Raw genomic sequence first — 20,925 nt, 5'->3', positions numbered from 1 at the left:
AGCCCATCAGGGGCCAGGCCCAGGCCCTGGGAGCCCATGCCTAGTGCGGTGCACGTGTGTATCTGAGCACTGTGCACATGTACATGTGCACACTTTTCGTGTATGTGTGCACGTATGTTTGTATGCCTGTGTGTGCATGTGTACGTGTGTGGGGAGGGCACTCTTGGCAGCTGTGTGGTCCTGGGCTCTGAGCTTCCGCTCCCTCATCAGTAATGAGGGTGGTGACAGAGGTCCACATAAAAGACAGGTGCCAGACAACCACAGCCTGCAGGAGGGTAGTAGGCACTGGGGACGTGGCTCACAGGGCTCCCAGAGCCAAAGGCAGGGCACACTCTTGGACGTGTACACTCACCCTCTTGTGTCCACGAGGGACATTCCCATGACAAGATCCTGAGCCGGAGGCTGGCAGGTGAGACAAATAGGTACAAACACCCTGGTCAAGGGGACAGGCCCATGTCCCCAAGACAAATACAGGGGCTCAGCTCTGAGGACAAGGTGCTGGGTATGGCCAAACCCCAGGCTGTTGGGGGAGGGCGTGAGGAGCCAGAGCCCAAGACTTCAGATGGCACAATTACATTTTTCATCTCTAAAAGTTCTAGAAGTTTTTGTGGACTCTTTTTTTTCTGTCTCAACCTCCTCTCCACCTGGGATCAGGGACAAGACTTTGTGTTCATTTCTAGGCTCTGACCATATCTGTGTCAACTGAACCCTCCCCAGACCCGCCAAGCGCGGGTCATCACCTCCCAGGGGGAGGGGCTCCATTTCCAAGATAGTAGTAGTATGAGGGGCCTCGAGGGCCCAGGATCTGGGTGTTGGCTCTGGTGACTGGACAGAGACAAGGGGGATGATAGGGGAGGGGGTATCTCCTTGGGACATGTCACAGGAAGGGAATGAAGATGGTGGTGGAGCCCCTCATGCACTGGGTCCCCCCCTTTCCTGGCTGAGTGATCTCTCCTTTCAGTCTTAGATTCTTCATCAGGAAATCAGGGACAGCAGCCCACCTCCTGGGGCTGCTAAGAGGAATCAAATTAACACATGCTGGCACTAGGTATCATGAGGCATTTGGTTGGCGCCCCTCCATGGCCCAGGGCTCGGGTAACAGAGCAGCCCAGTCCGCCCTGTCCATCCTCATCCTCGCCACCTGAGGCTGAGGGCTGGGGAAGGAGGGAAGATGGGCAGGGGCAGGTGTGGGGACCAACACCACCCAGGCAGGGGATGGCAGGAGGGGTTCAAGGTAGGGAGTTCTGGAGAGAAGTAGTGGAAGGCGGCCAGGGAGGGAGGGAAGGGGAACACGTGGCAGGGGATATCTGGAGGTGGGCACTGGGGGACACAGCAGGGGTCATCTGGGGCAGGTAGCCCACATGGAGGGGTGAGGCCCAGGCCCACAGGGGTCTGAGAAGGCGGCCTGAGCAGGACCTGGGTCTTGGGTTGGACTCGGGAAGCCAAGAGCCCACAGGGTCAGCCCCAGTTACACATGCTGTCATGCCTTGTGTTGGAATCATCTAGAAAACACTCCTGAGAAAAGGAATAAGACTCAAACATTTAATATTGTTGAGCACCTTTGTACAGTGAAGGTAAAGTGCTTGTTACATAAGTTATACACAGTGAGAAATAAACACTTAGAAAAGCCAGCCAGCCCCAGGGCAGCAAGCAGCCAAGGTGGGCAGGGATGGGATCGGTCAGAGCCCCCCCAGGTCATCTGTGAGGAAGGCCAGCAGGAAGCGGCTGACGTGCCTGTCGACGATGACAGGGGAGAAGCCCAGGACACGCCTGGCCCCTGGCAGCACCTTGGGGTCTGGAAGACAAGGGGGTCTCAGAACCCATCGAGAATGCGCCTTCTCTCAGCCTCATGGCATCGCCAGCCCCACACCTGAGTGATGTGGGGTCCCCATGCCGAGTGGGCCTGCTTGGCACTGGCTCCCCACACAGGACCTCGACAAGGTCAGCATGGCAGGAAAGGAACCGCAGGACTGCCACGCTGGGCCACAAGTAGGGGGCCTCAGGTGTAGGCCTCCCTCCATCCGGCAGGGCTCTGCCCCATGGTCTGGAGAGGACTGGGCTGAGGCTTGGCCAGGCAGCACCCACCTGGGGGGCAGCAGTAGACGAGGAGTGCCAGCCCTGCGGCCAGGCCGAGACAGGTCAGGAAGGCCACGGGTCCTGGGGAGAAATGCACGTGAGCAGCTCCCCGAGCCCAGGAGGGCGGGAGGGGTCCAGAGGCCTCGAGGGACAGGCTCACACCCTGTGCGGGGGTCAGCTGGGCAGGGACACACCCAGTGAGCACCCTGAGGGGGTCTGTCCAACAGGAAGCCAGGAACGGAACCCGACTTGGAATGGAGAAGCCCCCAAGGCAGAGATGGAGCCTTGGGTGGGGGAACAGAGAGAAGGGACATGGGAGGCGGTTACCCCTGTCACTGAGCTCACGGCCTGCGGTGCCCGAGTCTAGCTCTGTGCAATCTGAGTTCTCTGGAAACAAAATCACAGGGTGCAGTTAGTCGTGGGTGGGCCAGAGGGTAAGGTGGTTGCCCCGCCCTCGGGAAACCAAGGGGGCTGTCGAGCCCCCTCCCCCAGACCACCCAGGCCCCTCAGGTTGTGCCGGTGCTAAGCCCTCCAGGCTGTGTTTGGGGGAAGTCAGCGCCAGGGAGGGAACCCTGCACAGTTTTGTGTCTTCTCCTTTTGTCCACTTCATGAGAACTTGAGGACCATGGAGTAGGGGGTTCATTGTTCCCTGGCAACCACAAGGCACCAAACACAGCGCAAACACCTGCCTGTCCAAAGTCTGATGATGTTGATGTGAGGCCAGGGCGCTCCTTCTCTTTCCCCAGACCCCACTGGGGCTCCCCCTAACCAGCCAGCTGCCAGACAGCCCTGAGGGCACCCTGGTAGGTACTTGACTCCAGGCAGGCTGTGTGGTCCTGACCTGTGGTGACAGGACCGTCCCATGCTGGAGCTCAGGGCCCAGTCCTGCCAGCCTGTCCTTGGGGGCAGGGACACTAGCCCCAGGTCCAGCCGAGTGGCCTGAGGCGAGCCACCTCTTCCCTCCTGGCCTCCAGCCTCTCATCTGAGGACTGAGGGACAGTAGCCACTCCTCCTGGGGACCTGGGTGCAGAGGCCTCAGGACTGAGCTGCCATCCCCGCTTGTACCTTCCCTGCACCCAACCTGGCAGCTCAGAGGACCCCTCGGGGCTCACAAGCCTCCCGGGCCCACAGGCCAGACCCTCTAAACCAAAACACATGTGTCTTGGACCAGCCATCTGTGTCAGAAACTGTTCTACAGAAACAGCCATGCCATGAGGATCTACCTGGGCGAAAGTGGACGCAACCTGCGTCGTGGGGGTTGGGGGGGTCAGTTCACTCAAGGCTGGTACAGTCTACAGCCGTGAGCTATTTCTGATCAGAAGCGTAAGGGTTCCCAGATTCATTAGATTACAGAGGGAAGGGCAGAGCTGCATGCAAGAGATGCTACCTTTTGTGTAAAAACTGGCACAAGAAAAAGGGAGACAGAGGGACAGAGAGACAGAGAGAGGGAGACGTGGAGACAGAAACATCTATATTGTCTGAAATACTCTGAGGGCCACACAAGATGCAACCAGAGGGCAGTCTCTGGTGAAGGGCTGAACAAGAAGATGCCGAGGCCTGGGGACTGGAACACGCACTTACGCAGGGCGTGCCGGCTGGGCAGGCAGCTGTGCAGGGGCTGGGCATGGATGTACAGGGCCCGGTAGAACTCCTGGCAGTCCCGCTCACCGCTCCGCTGCAGGTGGCCCAAGAGGTCGCAGAGACGCACTCGCAGAGATACCTTGGGGTTCCGGAACTGGAGGAGGAAGGGGCACAAGACAAGGTCAGGCTGGAGCACTCTGGGCTCAGCACCCAGCCCCAGCTTCCTCAATGGCTGTGATACCATCTAGGTGCTTGGAACATGCACGGGAAGGTAGCAATTGCTACCACAGCCTCATGCACTCCCATGTGGCACCCAAGACTGTGCTGCATGGCCACTAAGCCTTGCACTCCCACTGGAGGCCAGGACACGTCAGCAAGAAAGATGGCGGTGACATTATTCCAAGTGTGGAAACTTAGTGGCTTGCTGACTTGGTTTTCCCATTTGTAAAAAGGGAATAATAAACCCACATGGTAGGGTCATTATAGGGAATCTCTGAGGTAATGATAATTTCTAGTTTACACTCTACAGGAATGTGATTCAAGTTTTAAAAAATAAATCAAGGGTTAAGGAGAAAAAAAGGTGGCTTTTTTGATGTGGTTGACTGAAAAATATGTGGTTGTAAAGGTCAATGGACAGGGTACTTAGCATTGACCCCCAGAACCTGGAGGCCATGGCTCGGTGCTGCCACCTGGTGGTGGTGTACCATGCTACAAGGAACTAGAGTCAAACCACAAAGGTACAGAAACTGCAAAGCAAAGGCAGATAGATGTGCAGCAGAAGCCATGGGTACCTATGAGGAAAGGAACTGTAGTTTTGTGTGTGGAGGAGTTTCCTTTTTCTCATGTAAACAGCTGAGCTTTTCAAATTGTTTTTTTACAATGAATGTGTATTCGACTTTTAATTACAAGATATAAATTTGAGCCCCTACTTTTTAACTCACTGTACTACTTCTGTAACTTAAGAAGCATCTGGGCCAGTAGCAGGGTCCGTGTTGACTCTAGTTCTGTTGAGGATCAATCTCACCTGTCCCTAGGAGAGCCCCCAACCCTCCAAATAGCCCTGCACGTGAAACCGTTACCCTGTGCCAAGGCAGGAAGCTCAGGTCCAAGAGGAGAAGAGCTCGCTCAGTCACCCAGATGGGAGGCAGGTCCTGCACCCCAAAGCCCCGGCTGGTCTCTAGCACCCACCCCCAGCCCCACGGGGGAGCCAGAGAAGTGGGTGGGGCGAGCAAGGAGCACCCACTCTCACCAAGTGTCCCTGAATAGGATGGGCCAGATTACACCCAAACGTTTGCCCACTTTGAACTTTTGGAAGATTCAGAGTGAAGAGCCCTATGGCACTGGGTAGGGCCTGTCTGGTATCCCTGATCCCAGCACTCCCCCTGTTCCCCCTCCCAGGTTTGTCTCATGTTGTGGCATGTTATCACATGTCTCCTGTGATCCTCCCAGCATTTCTGGAAGGGGCCAGAAGGCCTGATGACATATAAAGAGACTAAGGCTCAAAGAGCTGATGTTCTGGGCCCAAGGTCACCCTAAGGAGACAGGTTTTCACCTCCAAGCTGTCCTGCCCCCCGCTTCTCCCAGCCCAGAGAGGAAAGGGATGGGAAAGCAGCCTCAGGTTCCTTGGCACCTTTTCTGCATCCTTGTTGCTGAGTATCTGGGGGTAGTAGCGGTTCAGCTGGAGGATAATCCTGTCCACCTGCTGCTCACTCAGGCGCCCAAGGCCTGTGAGGAAAGGCCTGTCCTGGGCCAGGCGGTCACAGTAGGTCTGCTCTGAAACAGAAGCATAGAACACAGAGGGAATGAGCCAGCTCAGCCCAAACAGGGGGTGGCGAGACCCGCACACCATGATGCAGCCATGGCAGGGACCCCTCGCAGCAAGGTCCCCATGCCCACCGAGAGGCGTACCAGCTGTAAGCATCTGGACAACTGCTGACATCCCAGCTCACGCACAGCCCAGAGTTCCCCCATGTCACGCCAACACCCTTGCCAGAAAGTGGGGTGGGTGGGTGCAGTGATAAAGGTTCAGAGTGCTCAAAAGCAGAGCAGAGCCTCTGGCTCCTATCTTTTATGCCTGAGAGCTTATCGCAAAAAAACTCAGAAGGGCGAAGAATCTGCTGTCTGTTGGGCCCCCTCAGTGCCCTCTGGAAATAGCCAGGCCTGAGGAAGGGCACGGGCAGCCTGGAGAAGGCCCAATCTCGAAGCTCCTACAATCGCTGTTGTTGTTTGGAGTGGCCTGTGCTGGCATGGCCACCAGACACAGTGTATCTGCAAGGCCTTGAAAAGCTGCCACCAACAGCAGACCAGCATGCTTGCTGCCCAGGAGGCTGGGGAATGCCTTTTCTTTTTTTCTTTCAGAATCACCATTAAAGCATCACTGTTGCACTATCTTTCCCATTAAGAATGTCCCTTAGAATGACAAGTCTTTAAAGGCAAGGGGTGGGGAGAGGTTGGTGGGCAGTTGACAAAGAAATCTCTGAATCTCCGAGGGAGGGTCCCAAGTTCCTGCAGCACTAGCTGCCTGAACAAGTGCACCACCTTACCTACCTGTGGCAGTTTGTCCTGTTTCCTGGTGGACCCAGGGGATGGGGGGTAGGCAGAGCTGTATAGGAGGAGAGTTTTCGTATGTGACTGAAGTTAAGTTGGTATCAATTCAAATTAGATAGCTGTAACTTTAGGGTATTATGTATAATCCTCATGGTAACCACAAAGAAAATGTCCATAGAATATACACAAAAGGAAATCAAAATGTGTTACTACAGAAAATCAACACAAAAGATGGGAAGAAATGAAGGAAAAAAAGCTATAAGACATACAGAAAACAAATAGCAAAAAGGCAGAAACAAGTTATCCCTTATCAGTAATTACTTTAAATGTAAATGGATTAAACTCTCTAATCAAAAGACATAGATTAGGAAAGTGGATTTGTAGTATCATGATTTATAATAAGAAATATATATTTGATCTTTGTCCCAATTCCTGGCACACAGTTTCTAAAACCCAAGGAATTTCCTAAGTGATGAGAGCTGTGAAGGTGAAAGGATATCTTGTTACTCATAACAAGCCCCTTCCAACCTCATCTGACTTTGTATTAATGAGGTGATTTTGGGAAAGCCCCTAAATAACCACAGGGTGGGAGCTGATTGCCAGTGGAACCGACCACGTAATTCGAGGGGTGGAACTTTCAGTCCTCCCCATCTCACTTGCCCCTGCAATGTCTGGGGAGGGGAGAGGGGCTGGAGGTTCAATCAATCACCAGTAGTCAATGATTTAATCAGTCATGCCTACCTAAGGAAGCCTGCATAAAATCCCCCCAAAATGGGGTTTGGAGCACTCTAAGTTACTGAATATGTGGAGGCGCTGAGAGGATGGCCTGTCTGGGAGGAGCATGGGGCTTCCATGCTTTGCTTCTCACATGCTTTGCCCTACGCATCTTTTCCATCCGGATGCTCATTTGTATCCTTGAAATACCCTTTGTAACAAACTGGCAATAGTGTTTTCCTGAGTTCTGTGAACTATTCTAGCAAATAGGGTCACAAGGAGAGGGTCATGGGAACTCTGATTTATAGCCAGTCAGTTAGAAGCACAGGTGACAACCTGGATTCATTATTGGCATCTCAAGTGGGGGCAATCTCGTGGGACTGAGCCTAAAGTTAACCCATGGGATCTGACACTATCTCTGGATAGATGGTGTCAGAATTGAATTAAATTATAGGACTCCCAGTTGGTGTCCACCAAAGAACTGGAAAATTGCTTGGTAGGGGGAAAAACCCACACATTCCATAACCAGAAGTGTCAGAAGTATTGAGAAATATAAGCGTTGTATGTAAGAGTAGAAGAGGAACAGAATTTTTTCCTCTCAGGATTTAAAAAACATGATTTAACTATATACCGTATTCAAAAGACTCACTTTAGGTCTAAAGACAGAAAAAGGTTGAAGGTGAAAGAATGGAACAAGATATTCCATACAAATAGTAACCAAAAGAGAATTTACATTGCTATACTAATATGAGAAAAAAACAGACTTTAAGGCAAAAGCTGTTATGAGACAAAGAAGTACATTATATATTAATAAAGTGATCAATCACCAAGAAGTTAGAACATATATGCACCAAATATCAGAGCCCCAAAATATTTAAAGCAAACATTGGCAGAATTGAAGGGAGAAATAGAAAGCTTTATGATAATAGCTGGAGACTTCAACAGACCACTTTCAATAATAGAATAACCAGACAGAATATCAATAAGGCAATAGAGGATGTGAACAGCCCCATAAACTAATGATACCTAACAGACATAGACACAACACTCCACCCAACAGTAGCAGAATATACACTCTTCTCAAGTGCACAGGGAACATTATCCAAAATAGACCACAAAACACAGTTAACCACAAAATGTGTCTTAATATATTTTAAAGGATTGACATAATAAAAGGATCTTTTCTGATCACATGGAATAAAGCTAGAAATCAATAACAGTAGGAAAACTGGAAAATTCACAATTATGTGGACATTAAACAACAAATGCATCAAAGAGAAAATCACAAGAGAAATCAGAAAATACCTTGAGAAAAATGAAAATAAAAATACAGCATACCAAAATTTAAGGGATGCAGTGGAAGCAGTACTGAAAGGAAAATTTACAGCTGTAAATGCACATACTAAAATAGAAGATCTCAAATCAATAACCTAATGTTACATCTTAAGGAACTAGAAAAGGAAAAGCAGACTAAACCCAAAGCTCGTAGAAGGATGGAAATGATAAAGATTAGAGTGAAGATAAATGAAATAGAAAAACAATAGAAAAACAGAAAAACAAAACCAAAAGTTGGTTCCAGAAAAATCAACAAAATTGGCTAAACTTTAGCTAGATTAACAAAGAAAAAAAGAGAGGAGATTCAAATTACTAATATCAGAAATATTACTATGAATTTTACAGAAATAAAAAGGATTATAAAAGAATACTGTGGACATTTATACCAACAAATTGGATAACCTAGATAAAATGGACAAATTCCTAAAAACACACAATCTACCGAAGCTGAATGATGAAGAAACAGAAAATCTGAAAGGACTTATTACTAATAAGGAGATTCAATCAGTAGTTAAAATGGTCTCAACAAATAAAAGCCCAGAATCAGATGGCTTCACTGGTGAATTCTACCAAACATTTAAAGAACTAATACCAATCCTTCTCAAACTCTAAAAATAAAGTTACCATATGATGCTGCAATCCTACTCCTGAGCATATATCCGGAGAAAACTCTAGTTTGCAACCCAATGTTCATAGCAGCACTATTTACAAAAGCCAAGACATGGAAGCAAGCTAAATGTCCACTGACAGATGAATGGATATAGAAGATGTGGTATATATACATACACAATACAATATTACTCAACCATAAAAAGAATGAAATAATGCCATTTGCAGCAATATGGTTGGACCTAGAAATTATCATATTAAGTGAAGTAAGTCACACAGAGAAAGACAAATATCATGAGATATCACAGTTATACGTGGAATCTAAAAAAATGACACAAATGAGCTTATTTACAACACAGAAATAGACTCACAGACATAGAAAACTTATGGTTAGCAAAGGGAATGGGGGAGATAAATTAGGAGTCTCGGATTAACATATACACACTACCAAATATAAAACAGATAAACAACAAGGACCCACTGCATAGCACAGGAAACTATACTCAATATCAGGTAACAACGAATAACGTAAAAGAATCTGAAAAAATATATATGTAGGGGGCTTCCCTGGTGGCGCAGTGGTTGAGAGGACGCCTGCCGAAGCAGGGGACACAGGTTCGTGCCCCAGTGCGGGAGGATCCCATGTGCCGCGGAGCGTCTGGGCCCGTGAGCCATGGCCGCTGAGCCTGCGCGTCCGAAGCCTGTGCTCCGCAACGGGAGACGCCACAGCAGTGAGGCCCGCGTATCGCAAAAAAAAAAAAAAAAATATATATATATATATATATATATGTACATATGTATAACTAAATCACTTTGCTGTACACTTGAAACTAACACACACTGCAAATTAACTATATGTCAATTTAAAAACTTAAAAAAAGGAATAAAATACTTAGATTATATTTACCCAAGGATGTGGAAGACTTGGACACTGAATCTGCAAAACATTGCTGAAAGAAATTTTAAAAGACACAAATAAATGGAAAGACACATCCCATGTTCATGGGTTGGAAGACTTAATATTGTGAGGATGACAATACTACCCAAAGTGATCTAGGAATTCAGTGTAATCCCTATCCAAACCCCAATAAATGTTTTTTGTTTTTCATCCTAAAATTCATATGGAATCTCAAAGGACTTTTATGGCCAAAACTATCCTGAAAAAGGAAAGAAGGTGGATGACTCATACTTCCTGATTTCAAAATTTACCACAAAGCTACAAGAATCAAAACTGTGGTACCAACATAAGGACAGACATATAGAACAATGTAATAGACTAGAAAGTCCAGAAATAAACCCTACTTTGAGTGGGAAAAAAAAAGAGTGAAGACAACCCACAGAATGGGAGAAGTATTTGCAAAGCATGTATCTGATTAGGCATTAATATATACAGAGAGAGGAGATAAAAAGAACTCCTATAACGCAACAACAACAAAAAATCCTATAAAGTAACTAATACAAAAATGAGCAAAAGACTTGCATAGATATTTCTCCAAAGAAGATGTACAAATGACTACTAAGCATATGAAAAGATGCTCAACAACACTAGTCATTAGGGAAATGCAAATCAAACTACAATGAAATACCACTTCATACACATTAAGGTAGAATAAATACATGGAGAGAGAGGGAATATGAATATGAGGATGAGGAGAAATTGGAACTCTCATGCATTACTGGTGGGCATGTAAAATGGTACGGCCACCATGGAAAACAGTATAGCTATTCCTCAAAAAGTTAAACAAATACTTCAGCAATTTCATTCCTCAAAAGAACTGAAAGCAGAGACTCAAACAGGTATGTGCACACCAAGTTCAGACTAGCATTATTCACAAAAGCCAAAAGGTAAAAACAACCCAAGTGTCCACAGACAGATGAATAGAGACAAAATGTGGTATACATACAATGGAATATTATACAACCGTAAAAGGGACAGAATTTTAGTACATGGATTTGACAACATGGATGACTGTGAAAACATTATGCTAAGTGAAATAAGTCAGACACAAAAGGACAAACGTTGTATGATTCCACTTACATGAACTATCTAGAATAAGCAAATTCTAAAGACAGAAAGTAGAATAGTGATTACCAGGAGCTGAGGGTAGGGGAGAAAGGGGAGTTATTGTTTAATGGGCACAGAGTTTCTCTTTGGGATGATGAAAAGTTCTGGAAATGCATAGTGGTGACAGCTTCACAACACCGTGCATGTATTTAATGCCACTGAAATGGTTAAAATGGTAAAATTTTATGTTCTGTATATTTTACCACATACATACATATAAAGGTGAATGGATAATATGTTAAACTGTGGTTCAGTTTAGTAAGTTACAACGGAATATAATTCAGTGATGAAAAGACCTATGAAGTCACAAAAAGACCTATGAAGTCACAAAAAGACATGGAGGAAACTTAAATGCATTTTGCTAAAGGTTAAAGAAGCCAATTTGAAAAGGCTATATACTATATGATCCCAAGTATATGATATTCCAGAAAATGCAAAACTATGGAGAACAGTCAAAAGATCAGTGGTTGCCAAGGGTTAGGGAAGAGGGAGGGATAAATATGTAGAGCACAGATTTTTAGCCAGGTAAAACTACTTGTATGATACTGTAACGGCAGACACAGGACATTACAAATTTTTCAAAACTCATGCAATATACAACACAAGAACTTTATTTAGTAATACCTAAAGTTATTAATATTCTATCAATATTGGTTCATTAAGTGCAACAAACATACCACACAAATGCTAGATGTTAATAATACAGGAAATGGGGTGTGGGGACCCTCTGTGCTATCTGCTCAATTTTCTATAAACTAAATATGTTCTAAAAATAAAATCATTAATTAAAAAGAAATCCTATTTGGAAATTCCGTAGCTGAATTTTAAAGAAAGAAAATGAGAGTCACAGAAAGCAGATGAATTCTTGGATTGGGTGGGGTTCCCTGGAAAGGAGCATGAAGGAACTTTCTAGAGTGATAGAAATGTTCTGTCTTGATTAGGCCTGGGCTGGTTGTTCCAAGGGTGCATTCATTAGTCAAAACTTATAGAATTATTCACTAAAAATGAGTGTATTTCTAAGTAAATACTACCTCAATAAGGTTGATCTTTTTAAAATAGGGTCATTGAGGTGGAACAAGTGGGGCCTCCTCCCTGATTTCTTCCATGGGGCCAACTCAACAGACTGTCTTTCTCATCTCTCTCTCCTCCTCCTGGATGGTCTTTTCTCCCCCAGAATATGAATTTCTATCTTCTGATTCTCCGAGCCTCTGAAAGTCAACCTTGAAAATGGACTTGTCAGCAGCTCCAACTTGGTGAAGAAGCCATGGACAGGGATGCAGAGAGACCTGCCACCACCACAGGGCCGGACCCTCCTGGTCACCTGGCTTCAGCACCTACAACCTCTCTGATTAAAGAGTTAATATTGGCCATAGTTCATGGAGTGTGCCCCAAGCTTGGGCATTCTGTGGGCTCTAGGCATACAGATAATCGTCATTCTTCCATCAGCTCTGCTACACAAGCATGACTACCGCCCCCATTTTCAGAAGAAGAAACTGAAGCACAACGAGTAGGCTTATCTGAGACCTGCCTAAGACCTCAACCAGCTAGGGAGTGATGTATCGAGGTCAGGACCCAGGCACAGCACAGTGTTGGGGCCAATTCTTGACATCTAAATTTTCTGCCTCTCTAATCAACCTACTAATTAATTATGCAATTAGCTGCATCATGTCTGTTCCTGGCCAAGCCATAGGCTGTCTTGCCCAGCACTACCAGTGTGTGCACCTGTGCATAGTGCCAGCACACACTAAGCACTCACTAAAGAGTTTGGGAATGAATGGACGTAGGTCCAAGGCTCAAGGGCAAGGGCTGTCAGTGGATGGTGGCCAGCATCTTGCAGTGGCTCCTCCTACCCTGCAGGCTGCTAGCCAGGTGGGGCCTCCATTGCCTGCAGCTGCCAGGCACGGATGGCATAGCCTGGGGGCCAAAGCTCTGGGCTCTGCTGTGCGCTGTGCACACAAACCACACCCAAGCAGCCATTCAGAGGCATGAGAAAGCACAAAAAAGGAAACCACTTTGGTCCCAAGTGCTGATAAACAGTCCCAGACAGTTTTTACAGGACAAAGGAAGAGGAATGCTCTGGCATAAAATTCACCAGACCTTCACCAGCAACCTCTGCTAAGCCCTACCTCCCCCATCATCTTGCCCTCCTGGCAGCACCACAACCATGGACAACCCCGCCCCCCCGCCAACCTGTTAGCCTGGCTTGGCAATAGAGGCCCTGTGGGAGCTGGCCTCACTTGCCCTCACCGGGCCTTGCAGGCCCCTGAGCCATTCCTGCACAGCAACCCCCAACTGCAGTGTACTGCCCAGGATTCCCGCCCTTGGCACAAGAATACCTGTCCCTGTGGTTTCCGCCTGGCTAACTCATGCTCACTGCCCTCCCGCCAAGAGACCTTCCTGAGCTCCCCCGCCGCCCCACCCAAACCAAAGTCCAGATGCTTGGACCTCAACCTCCCCTCCCAAATTGAATCTCCCAGAATCCCCTCCTGTCCCAGTGCCCAACCTGGCCTCAGGCATGGAGTTGAGATGGCGCACTCCCCAGCACACCACAAGGCAGGGACTGGTTCTGCAGCAACAGCAATTGCTGCAGTGACACTCGGCCAGTGCTGGCCCTGAGCAGACGCATCAGGCCCCACACACTCTCTGCAACCCTTTGTAGAGGCCCCAGAACCAACATGAGGCAGTTTCCTGTTGGTGCATGGAGACAGTGAGCCAGGAACTTGAGGCCCGCAGCCTTGCAAGCCTGCCCATTTGACCCTCCCAGGCCTGTGCTCTCTGGGCCCCAGTTCCCCATACCAAAAATGAAGGGCTCTTTGGGAAGAGGTCTCTAGAGGCCCAGGACACAGAGATGGCAGGGAGAAAGGGGATTGGTGGGCCTGGGCAGGGTCTAGTCCTGGCTCTGCCACTGACTGCCCTAGCAGTCTGGGGCACCTGCCCAACCTGACACTTTATTTCCTCATCCACACATAGAGATATTCCACTTTTCCCCATACAGCAGTTCTGAATGGGAAGCACCTGATGCAAGACCAGGTGCACAATAGGTACAACAGACCCTGGAACAATGCAGGGGTTGGGGGCGCAGATCCCTGAGCAGTCGAAAATCCACACATTACTTTACAGTCAGCCCTCCATATCCATAATTTTGCATCCAAGGATTCAGCCAACCTGAGGTCATGTAGTACTATAGTATGTATCGAAAAAAATCCACATATAAATGGACCCTCACATTTGAAACCTCAAAGGGTCAACTCTACTCAGAAACAGCAGCCACAGATAAAAAGATTCAGAGAGATGACAGGGGAATGCACAGCAGCTGGGGTCTCTTCTGGCTAAGACTGGGACACTGGTGTCCTGGAAATCACCAGGTTCCTGCCCATGAAATCCTATTTGTGTGCAGGACTCAGGCTGGAACTCCAGTGAGTTCTGGGGAGAGAACAGGGACTTCTGGGGCCTTCCTGGCCCCGTGGGCCACCCCTAGGTAACTTCTACCTCATGAAGCAGCCTGACCATGCTGTCATGGGCTCTGTCACCAGCCTGTCTCTTCTCATGGAGCTTCTCCTACAGGAAAAGGTCCATAGGGAAGGGTCACCCTGCTCAGTTAGGGTCAGGAAGGTGGTGGGCGGGTCCCCACTCCAGAGAGGCCCTTGGCGGATGACTGGGCTGGAGAACCCATCCAGGGAAAAGAAGGAAGGACTGGGGCAGTTCAGTATGGGGCACAAAGCCTTCGGGGACCGAGTCGGTATCCACAATTCCCCTGGGCCTGTCGCTGGGCAAGGGGTGCAGCCTGGGAGGCACCACAGAGTCCCATGGGTACCACACACTGCCCAGGTATGCACCACCTGTTGGGCATTCTTCTCAGGTAGCTGTGACGACGGAGTGTCTATATTTCCTGATAGAAGCACAGTAGAATCATTTTTATTTTCACCTCCCACTGTCAGGCCTCAACCCTAGCTCCCCCACCCGCCCATGCAGCATCTCCCCACCTACAGACGTGCACTGGCCGCTGCCCTCCCGGAACCACCCACGACGTGGCCCCCACCCACTAGAACCTTCTTCCATGGCCTGACCTGGCCTCAGAACCATCCCAGGCCCAGCCTCTGTCCCCCAGAACCCTCTAGGGCCTCACCTGGCCTCGCCGTCCAGGCCCCTCCAAGGTGGGGCCCCCAACGCTCAGAAGCCTCCAGGGCATGACGTGGCCTTGCCCAACAGAACTCTCCAGGGCTTGTCCATGGCCCCCGCCCCCAAGAACCCTCCAGGACCCGGAGTGGCCTCGCCCCCCAAGAACCCAGCCCCGGGCCGCAAGCCGGCCTACCTTCGTCTCGTCGACAGGACACTTAGTCACGGGCAAGGTCACTCGCCGCCGCGAGGAGCGGCCCCCAGTGTGGCATCGGGACACCCGGACCCTATGGGCCACCGTGGCCGCGCGCCCGTCCCTGTATGGCAGGCACGACCCCGGACCGCTCTCACCTGTCATGGCGGCGGCACGCCGTGCACCCAGCTGGCCTAGCCAGTCCCCCTGCCGCCGTCAGTCAGCCTGGCTGTCCGGCCGCGGCCCGTCGACCCCTGTGACGACCGCCCGCTCTTTCCCTGTGAGCCCCGCCCCCGGCATCGTCGCGGCTAAGCCCTAACCCCGCCCTCACTGAGCCCGCCCCTTCCCGATGGGCCCAGTCCTTAGCGTCGGCTGCGTCGCCTCGAGGGCTCTAAATCCCCATCCCTCTCTCGAGCCCCGCTTCCGAACGCGTGGGCTACGAACTCTGCCGAGCCCTTAGCCCCTCCCCTCACTGGGCCCGGCCTTCCGAGAGCCCGGGGCATCGGCTTTGTCACTGCGAGAGCTCTAAACCCCGCCCTCACTGAGCCCCACCCTCGCGGACATTAGCTCTGTTGCTGCCACAGCTCTTGAGCCCCGCCCCTCGCTGAGCCCGGTCCTCATCAGTTACTGGGCCTCCAGAAGCCTTAAGCCTTGAGCCTAGCTCCCGCCCGCAAGGGGAGCTCTCAGCTCCACCTCTCACTGAGTTCCGCCGCCGCTGTCCTGGGATACGTCACCACCAGATCCCTGAGCCATGCCCTTTTCCACGCGGCCCCGCCCCCGCCTGCGTCGATGGCGTCGCCGCGACCACTCTAAATGCCGCCCCCATTCTAGCCCCGCCCCCTCCGGCGCCAGCTACGTCGCCGCGCAACTCTGAGTCCCGCCCCTCACCCGAGCCTCAACCTGGTCTCTGGCGCAGCCTCGTTTATACCCTATGTTCTCCGTCCTGGCCTTTACCCACTTTGGACCCGTTCAGTCTTGGCCTCACGGGGCGGCCAGGGTCCGGACCTGGATGAGCGCTTCCGGACACAGTCCACCGTGCCCGTGCGCCGACTCCTCCACCCCATGAAGGAACTGGAGGATGGGTGCAGCTGTCGGATGGAAACCCCAAAACTCTTGGGCCGAGTCGTGGTGGTCACCACGGGAACCATCCCCGCTCCGAACACTGAAAGTGAGTCTGGCCCGCCTTACCGGAAAAGCCCAGCCGGGTCTTACCCCAGTCCGTGGGACAACACGGGCAGTGCCAACCTGGGGCAGGAGGGCTGTATAGCATGACCTGGGGGTGCACTAGGGGAAGTCCAGGCCTGCTCGAGGTCCCACGGCCGCCCTCCTGGAGGGGGCCTCCTGCCCACCAGTGGAACTGGCCTCACACCCCCTCCCCCATTACTCTGCATCCCTCATGCTGGGTCATGACTCTGCAGACGAAAAGTGTTGCCTGTGACATCCCAGTAAACATAAATGTTACCCACTATTAAGCCATTAGGCACTGCAGCACCCCCCTTGGGGGGAATTCAGGATGGAGAAAAACGGGATACAGACCCCAGATAGATGAGATGCATATCTAAGGAATAATTTCAATAAGCCCAGATTCTTGTATCTTCCCAAACAGAAAAGCACTCAGATCATTAGCTTGACATGTCTGTTTTTGTGATTAGTAATCTTTTGATACTCGACTACATGGGTTTTTTTGTGTTTTTTTTCTTCGGCAAAAACTCTTGTGTATCCTGGCTCCTGTCAACTGGAAAAAATGCACAACCTAAAAGTTGAGAATTATGTTTTATTTGGTAGACTTTCTGAGGATTTCAAGCCTGGGAGGTAGCCTCTCAGATAGCTCTGAGAGACTGCTCCAAATAGGTAAGGGGGGCGCCAGGATATATAGGAGTTTTGCAACAAGGACCAGGTAGTTGGGACATCAAAAGATTACTGTATAAGACTTCCCTGGTGGCGCTGTGGTTAAGAATCCGCCTGCCAGTTCAGGGACACAGGTTCGAGCCCTGGTCTGGGAAGATCCCACATGTAGCGGAGCAACTAAGCCTGTGCACCACAACTACTGAGCCTGCTCTCTAGAGTCTGTACTACTGAGCCCACACGCCACAACTACTGAAGCCCGCACGCCACAGCTACTGAAACCCCTGCACCTAGAGCCTGTGCTCGGCAATGAGAAGCCAGTGCAATGAGAAGCCTGTGGACCGCAATGAATAGACCCCACTCACAGCAACTAGAGAAAACCCGTGCGCAGCAGCCCCAAAATAAATAAATAAATAAAATTTATGTTAAAAAAAAAAGATTACAGTTTGTTAAAGAAAACCAGGTATCTCAAGTTGATGAATTTAGTGCTTTTCTTTGTATGGGAAGATGCAAGAGTCTGGGCTCATTGAAATCATCCCTTTGATATGCACCTTACCTATCTATGGCCAGTATCCTTTTGTTTCCCATCCTGAGTCCCCTGACGGTGCACTGCTGGGGTTGGCTGCAGTGGCTGAGGGTTTGGGGAGTAAGGGGCAGTCCGTTTGTCTGCATCCTGAGTTCCCTCAGCGCTCCTCATAGGGGGCAGTGGTAGTGGCTGATGACTGCAACATCCTTTTTTTGTGTGTGTGGTACGCGGGCCTCTCACTGTTGTGGCGTCTCCCGTTGCGGAGCACAGGCTCCGGACGCGCAGGCTCAGCGGCCATGGCTCACGGGCCCAGCCGCTCCGCGGCATGTGGGATCTTCCCGGACCGGGGCACAAACCCGTATCCCCTGCATCGGCAGGCGGACTCTTAACCACTGCGCCACCAGGGAAGCCCACTGCAACATCCTTTTATGTTTACTGATGCAGCAGGCAACATTTTTCATTCACAGAACAGTTCCTCAGAGCTACCTGAGAGGCTGTCTCCAGGGCTATAGTCCTCACTAGGGTCCCTGAATAAAACATAACTGGCAACTTTCAGGCTGTGTGTTTTTTAAAAGTCAACAGCTCCTAGCATTTACTTCTCTTAGTTCCTTTCACTCTCTAGGAGTAATGTCAGTGGCATAAATGTGGGGTCTAGATGGACAGAGGACACAGTGAGGAAGGGGGGCTCCTAGGCCAGACTCCTTCCTGGGTGGCCAACATTCCATGCCACTCCCACCAAGGGACAGATAGGGAAACTGAGGCTCAGAGCAGCAGATTTCTGGACCTTGCCCCTGTTCAGCAATGCCAGGGCCTCCGAAGTGCAGGATTTTCTAGAGGTACCCCACTCCCTGGTAGACAGGCCCTGTGCCCCTTGGGATGTGCATGCCAGGCAAGCTAGGGCAGGGGATCCCCACCCTGTGAGTGGCAGCAGACGCTCAAAGGGTCAATGGGTGGGCCCTGGGCACTCCCCTCCCCAGATGGGGCGGGGAGTGTGTGCAATGTCTCCCTCCTTGCCCACTGCCCCACTGCCACTGCACGATTCGGATCGAAAGTGAACACTCAGGAAGTTGGGCCATCTGAGGTGGGAGGGCGGGCCTCCTGGGGACCCTCCCTAATCTGCTGAACACTGTGGGTCTCACATGCAGAGGGAAACATCTCCCTGTGTGGACTTACTGGTGCGAACTGACGTTGCTCCCCACCTGTCCCTTAACATCCGGGATGCACTGGCCCTGACCCTCACCCCCACCCCCACTGCTTTCACTTCTGACTTTTGCTTCCGTAGAATTTTGTAATCCTGGCATGCTTTATGTGATCAGAAAGTAAATACAAGTTGAAATCAGGCAGGGAGAGCTCTTCCCACGTGGTGTCTGCACTTGCCACTTGCCTGATCTCCTCAGGACTGCCCTCCCCTCCAACATGTAGGCAAAGTCAAAAAGCAAACAAGAAACTGGGACATGTTAGCAGCTCATCCCCCTAATTAATAAAGAGCTCCTAGAAATCAGAAAGAAAGCAGTCAACATTCATATACTCAGAGAAAGAGGAAATGCCTAAGGAGCTGCTCAATTTCACTCATGATAAGAACATCGTGTTCCATGGGTACAACTGGCACAAATCCAAGACCCTGATCAGACCTTCTGTGGGCCAAGCCGTGGGAACACCTCACCACAGGGCACCACCACAGGCTCCCCATCCTGTCCCCCCAGGCACTTCCTGCTGCCCATCTCCCAACTAGAATGTCAGTTCCCAAAGGCAGGGCCACATCTACTTTGGTCACAGTGCCAGACTTACAGCAGGTGCTCTGTAAATGCACTTAGAGCCTAACTAGATGAGCTGAATAAAGCGGCAAGCACAGGCCAGAGGCAGGAGGAATGCAGCGTGCCTGTGGGCTGAGAAGCAGCCTGCCTGGGTAGAGCTGACCATGCGAAGGGTTGGGGTGGGTGATAAAGGGCCTGAACACTGCGGAGGTGCAAGGGCATTCTCCTCCCACATTCTCATATGGCCAAGGGCCACAATTCATTCATTCAATCATTAATTTATTTAGTAAATATCTCCTAAACTCCCACCATGAGCCCAACCAAGAGGTAGATTGTCACTGGGAGAGCAGAGGAGCCCTGATCCCATGGAGCTTCCATCAACAGCAGCAAAACACCTCTGAGTGCAGGTGCTGAGTGTTGTGAAGAGCAGGAGGCTAGAGGCTGCCTGGGGAGGCTGCCAGCCTCCAAGATGGCCTCTCACATTGTTACAGAACTCAGGTTTGGCTGCTCACTGCTCAAAAGTCAATAATTGAGGACCAAGTGTCGATAGAAAAGGTGCTTTATTCTGAAAAGCCAGCAATCTGGAGAGAAGGTGAACTCTTGTCTGGAGCCCAATTCCAAAGATTCTGCTCAGCCATGACAACTTTTAAAGGGAACAAGGGGAAACGATCTCAGTGAATCATTAATGTAAGAGGTCAGATTCATCGTCATTTTTCCATTGCGTGCAGACCTGCTGGCTTCTCCTGATCTTCCTTTGGATGCTGTCTTGCTCACATGGTCCCCCTAGAATTGGATGTTCCCTTGCCCATGTGGTCTGCCTTGCAAATGTACCAAGGGTAAGATAGAGGTAGAGAGTCAGTCATTCTTTAACTACGTAATTCTTCATTCTTACTCCTTTGAATCCAGGAATGAACACATTAGACTAGGCATTGTGTACATCCAGTAAAGCAAAACTCAGGAGCTGTGTTACATGTTGCCTAGTGATCTCATCTTTCTGATTAAGGTCTGAGGAAAACAGGGATGAGCAGATGGAAAAGGGGCAAAAGAGCTGCTGCAACACACTGGGTCACACCCCTGTGCAGTCTTCTCCGCAGCAAATCAGGCCAGTCTTTCTGACTGGTGAAATGTGGCAGAGGTGATGGTGTGTGACTTCTTCGGCTGGGTCGTAAAGGGGATTGTGGTTCCTGCCTTTCTCTCCTGGATCACTGTCTCTGGGCGAGCCAGCTGCCATGTCATGAGGATGCCCAAGCAGTGCTGAGGAGTATAGGGAGGAGCTGGACCCCCAGCCAACAGCCAGCATCAACTCGCCATGAGGGAGTCCCTGGCTCCAGTCAAGCCTTCAGCAGAAAGCCTGTCCAACATCTGACAGCAGCCTCAAGAGAGATCCAGAGACACAGCCACCCTGCCAAGCCTCACCTGAAACTGTGAGAGATAATAAATGATGATTATTGTTTCAAGCAGAAGGGTGAGGTCAGGTGGTGACAGGCAGGTCACACAGGGTAATACAGGCCAGGCAGCTGGGAGCTGACAACATGAGGGTTATGAGCTGGGGAGGCGGGGTCGG

The 20,925-nt window shown here is 50.2% G+C and overlaps 1 protein-coding gene across 5 annotated transcripts; it reads right to left on the bottom strand.

Moving 5' to 3' along the window:
- Positions 1–1,522: 1,522 nt before the first annotated feature.
- CARD19 (caspase recruitment domain family member 19) lies at positions 1,523–15,949 on the bottom strand. 5 transcript variants are annotated; one of them, XM_089912979.1, is made up of 6 exons: positions 15,395–15,728; positions 5,288–5,430; positions 3,658–3,811; positions 2,404–2,463; positions 2,086–2,157; positions 1,523–1,795 (listed from the first exon to the last, which is right to left on the bottom strand). In XM_089912979.1, the coding sequence occupies exons 1-6, from the start codon at positions 15,399–15,401 to the stop codon at positions 1,680–1,682; spliced, it is 552 nt and encodes a 183-aa protein (XP_089769105.1). In that variant the 5' UTR covers positions 15,402–15,728; the 3' UTR covers positions 1,523–1,679. The 5 variants fall into 5 exon arrangements, with proteins under 5 accessions (XP_089769105.1, XP_022420297.1, XP_089769106.1 ...); XM_022564589.3 differs by having other exon boundaries at positions 2,086–2,463; positions 15,395–15,734; XM_089912980.1 differs by lacking the exon at positions 2,404–2,463 and having other exon boundaries at positions 3,654–3,811; positions 15,395–15,730.
- Between the last annotated feature and the right edge of the window lie 4,976 nt (positions 15,950–20,925).

Source organism: Delphinapterus leucas, chromosome 6, assembly GCF_059928025.1.
Source record: "Delphinapterus leucas isolate spDelLeu-1000000601 "Yukka" chromosome 6, BTC_Dleu_Yukka2, whole genome shotgun sequence".
NCBI classification, from domain to species: Eukaryota; Metazoa; Chordata; class Mammalia; order Artiodactyla; family Monodontidae; genus Delphinapterus; species Delphinapterus leucas.
Note: the sequence above shows the minus strand (reverse complement) of the source record. Positions and strands in the feature narration are given on the sequence as shown.

Bases quoted from the DNA above. Each gene is read 5' to 3' on its own strand.
- CARD19 (XM_022564589.3), bottom strand. The intron at 3,812-5,287 runs GTGCCAAGGAAC...TTCCTCCTCCAG, and splicing joins GCAACAAGGATGCAGAAAAG to TTCCGGAACCCCAAGGTATC. The intron at 2,464-3,657 runs GTAAGTGCGTGT...TTTTGTTTCCAG, and splicing joins GCCCAGCCGGCACGCCCTGC to AGAACTCAGATTGCACAGAG.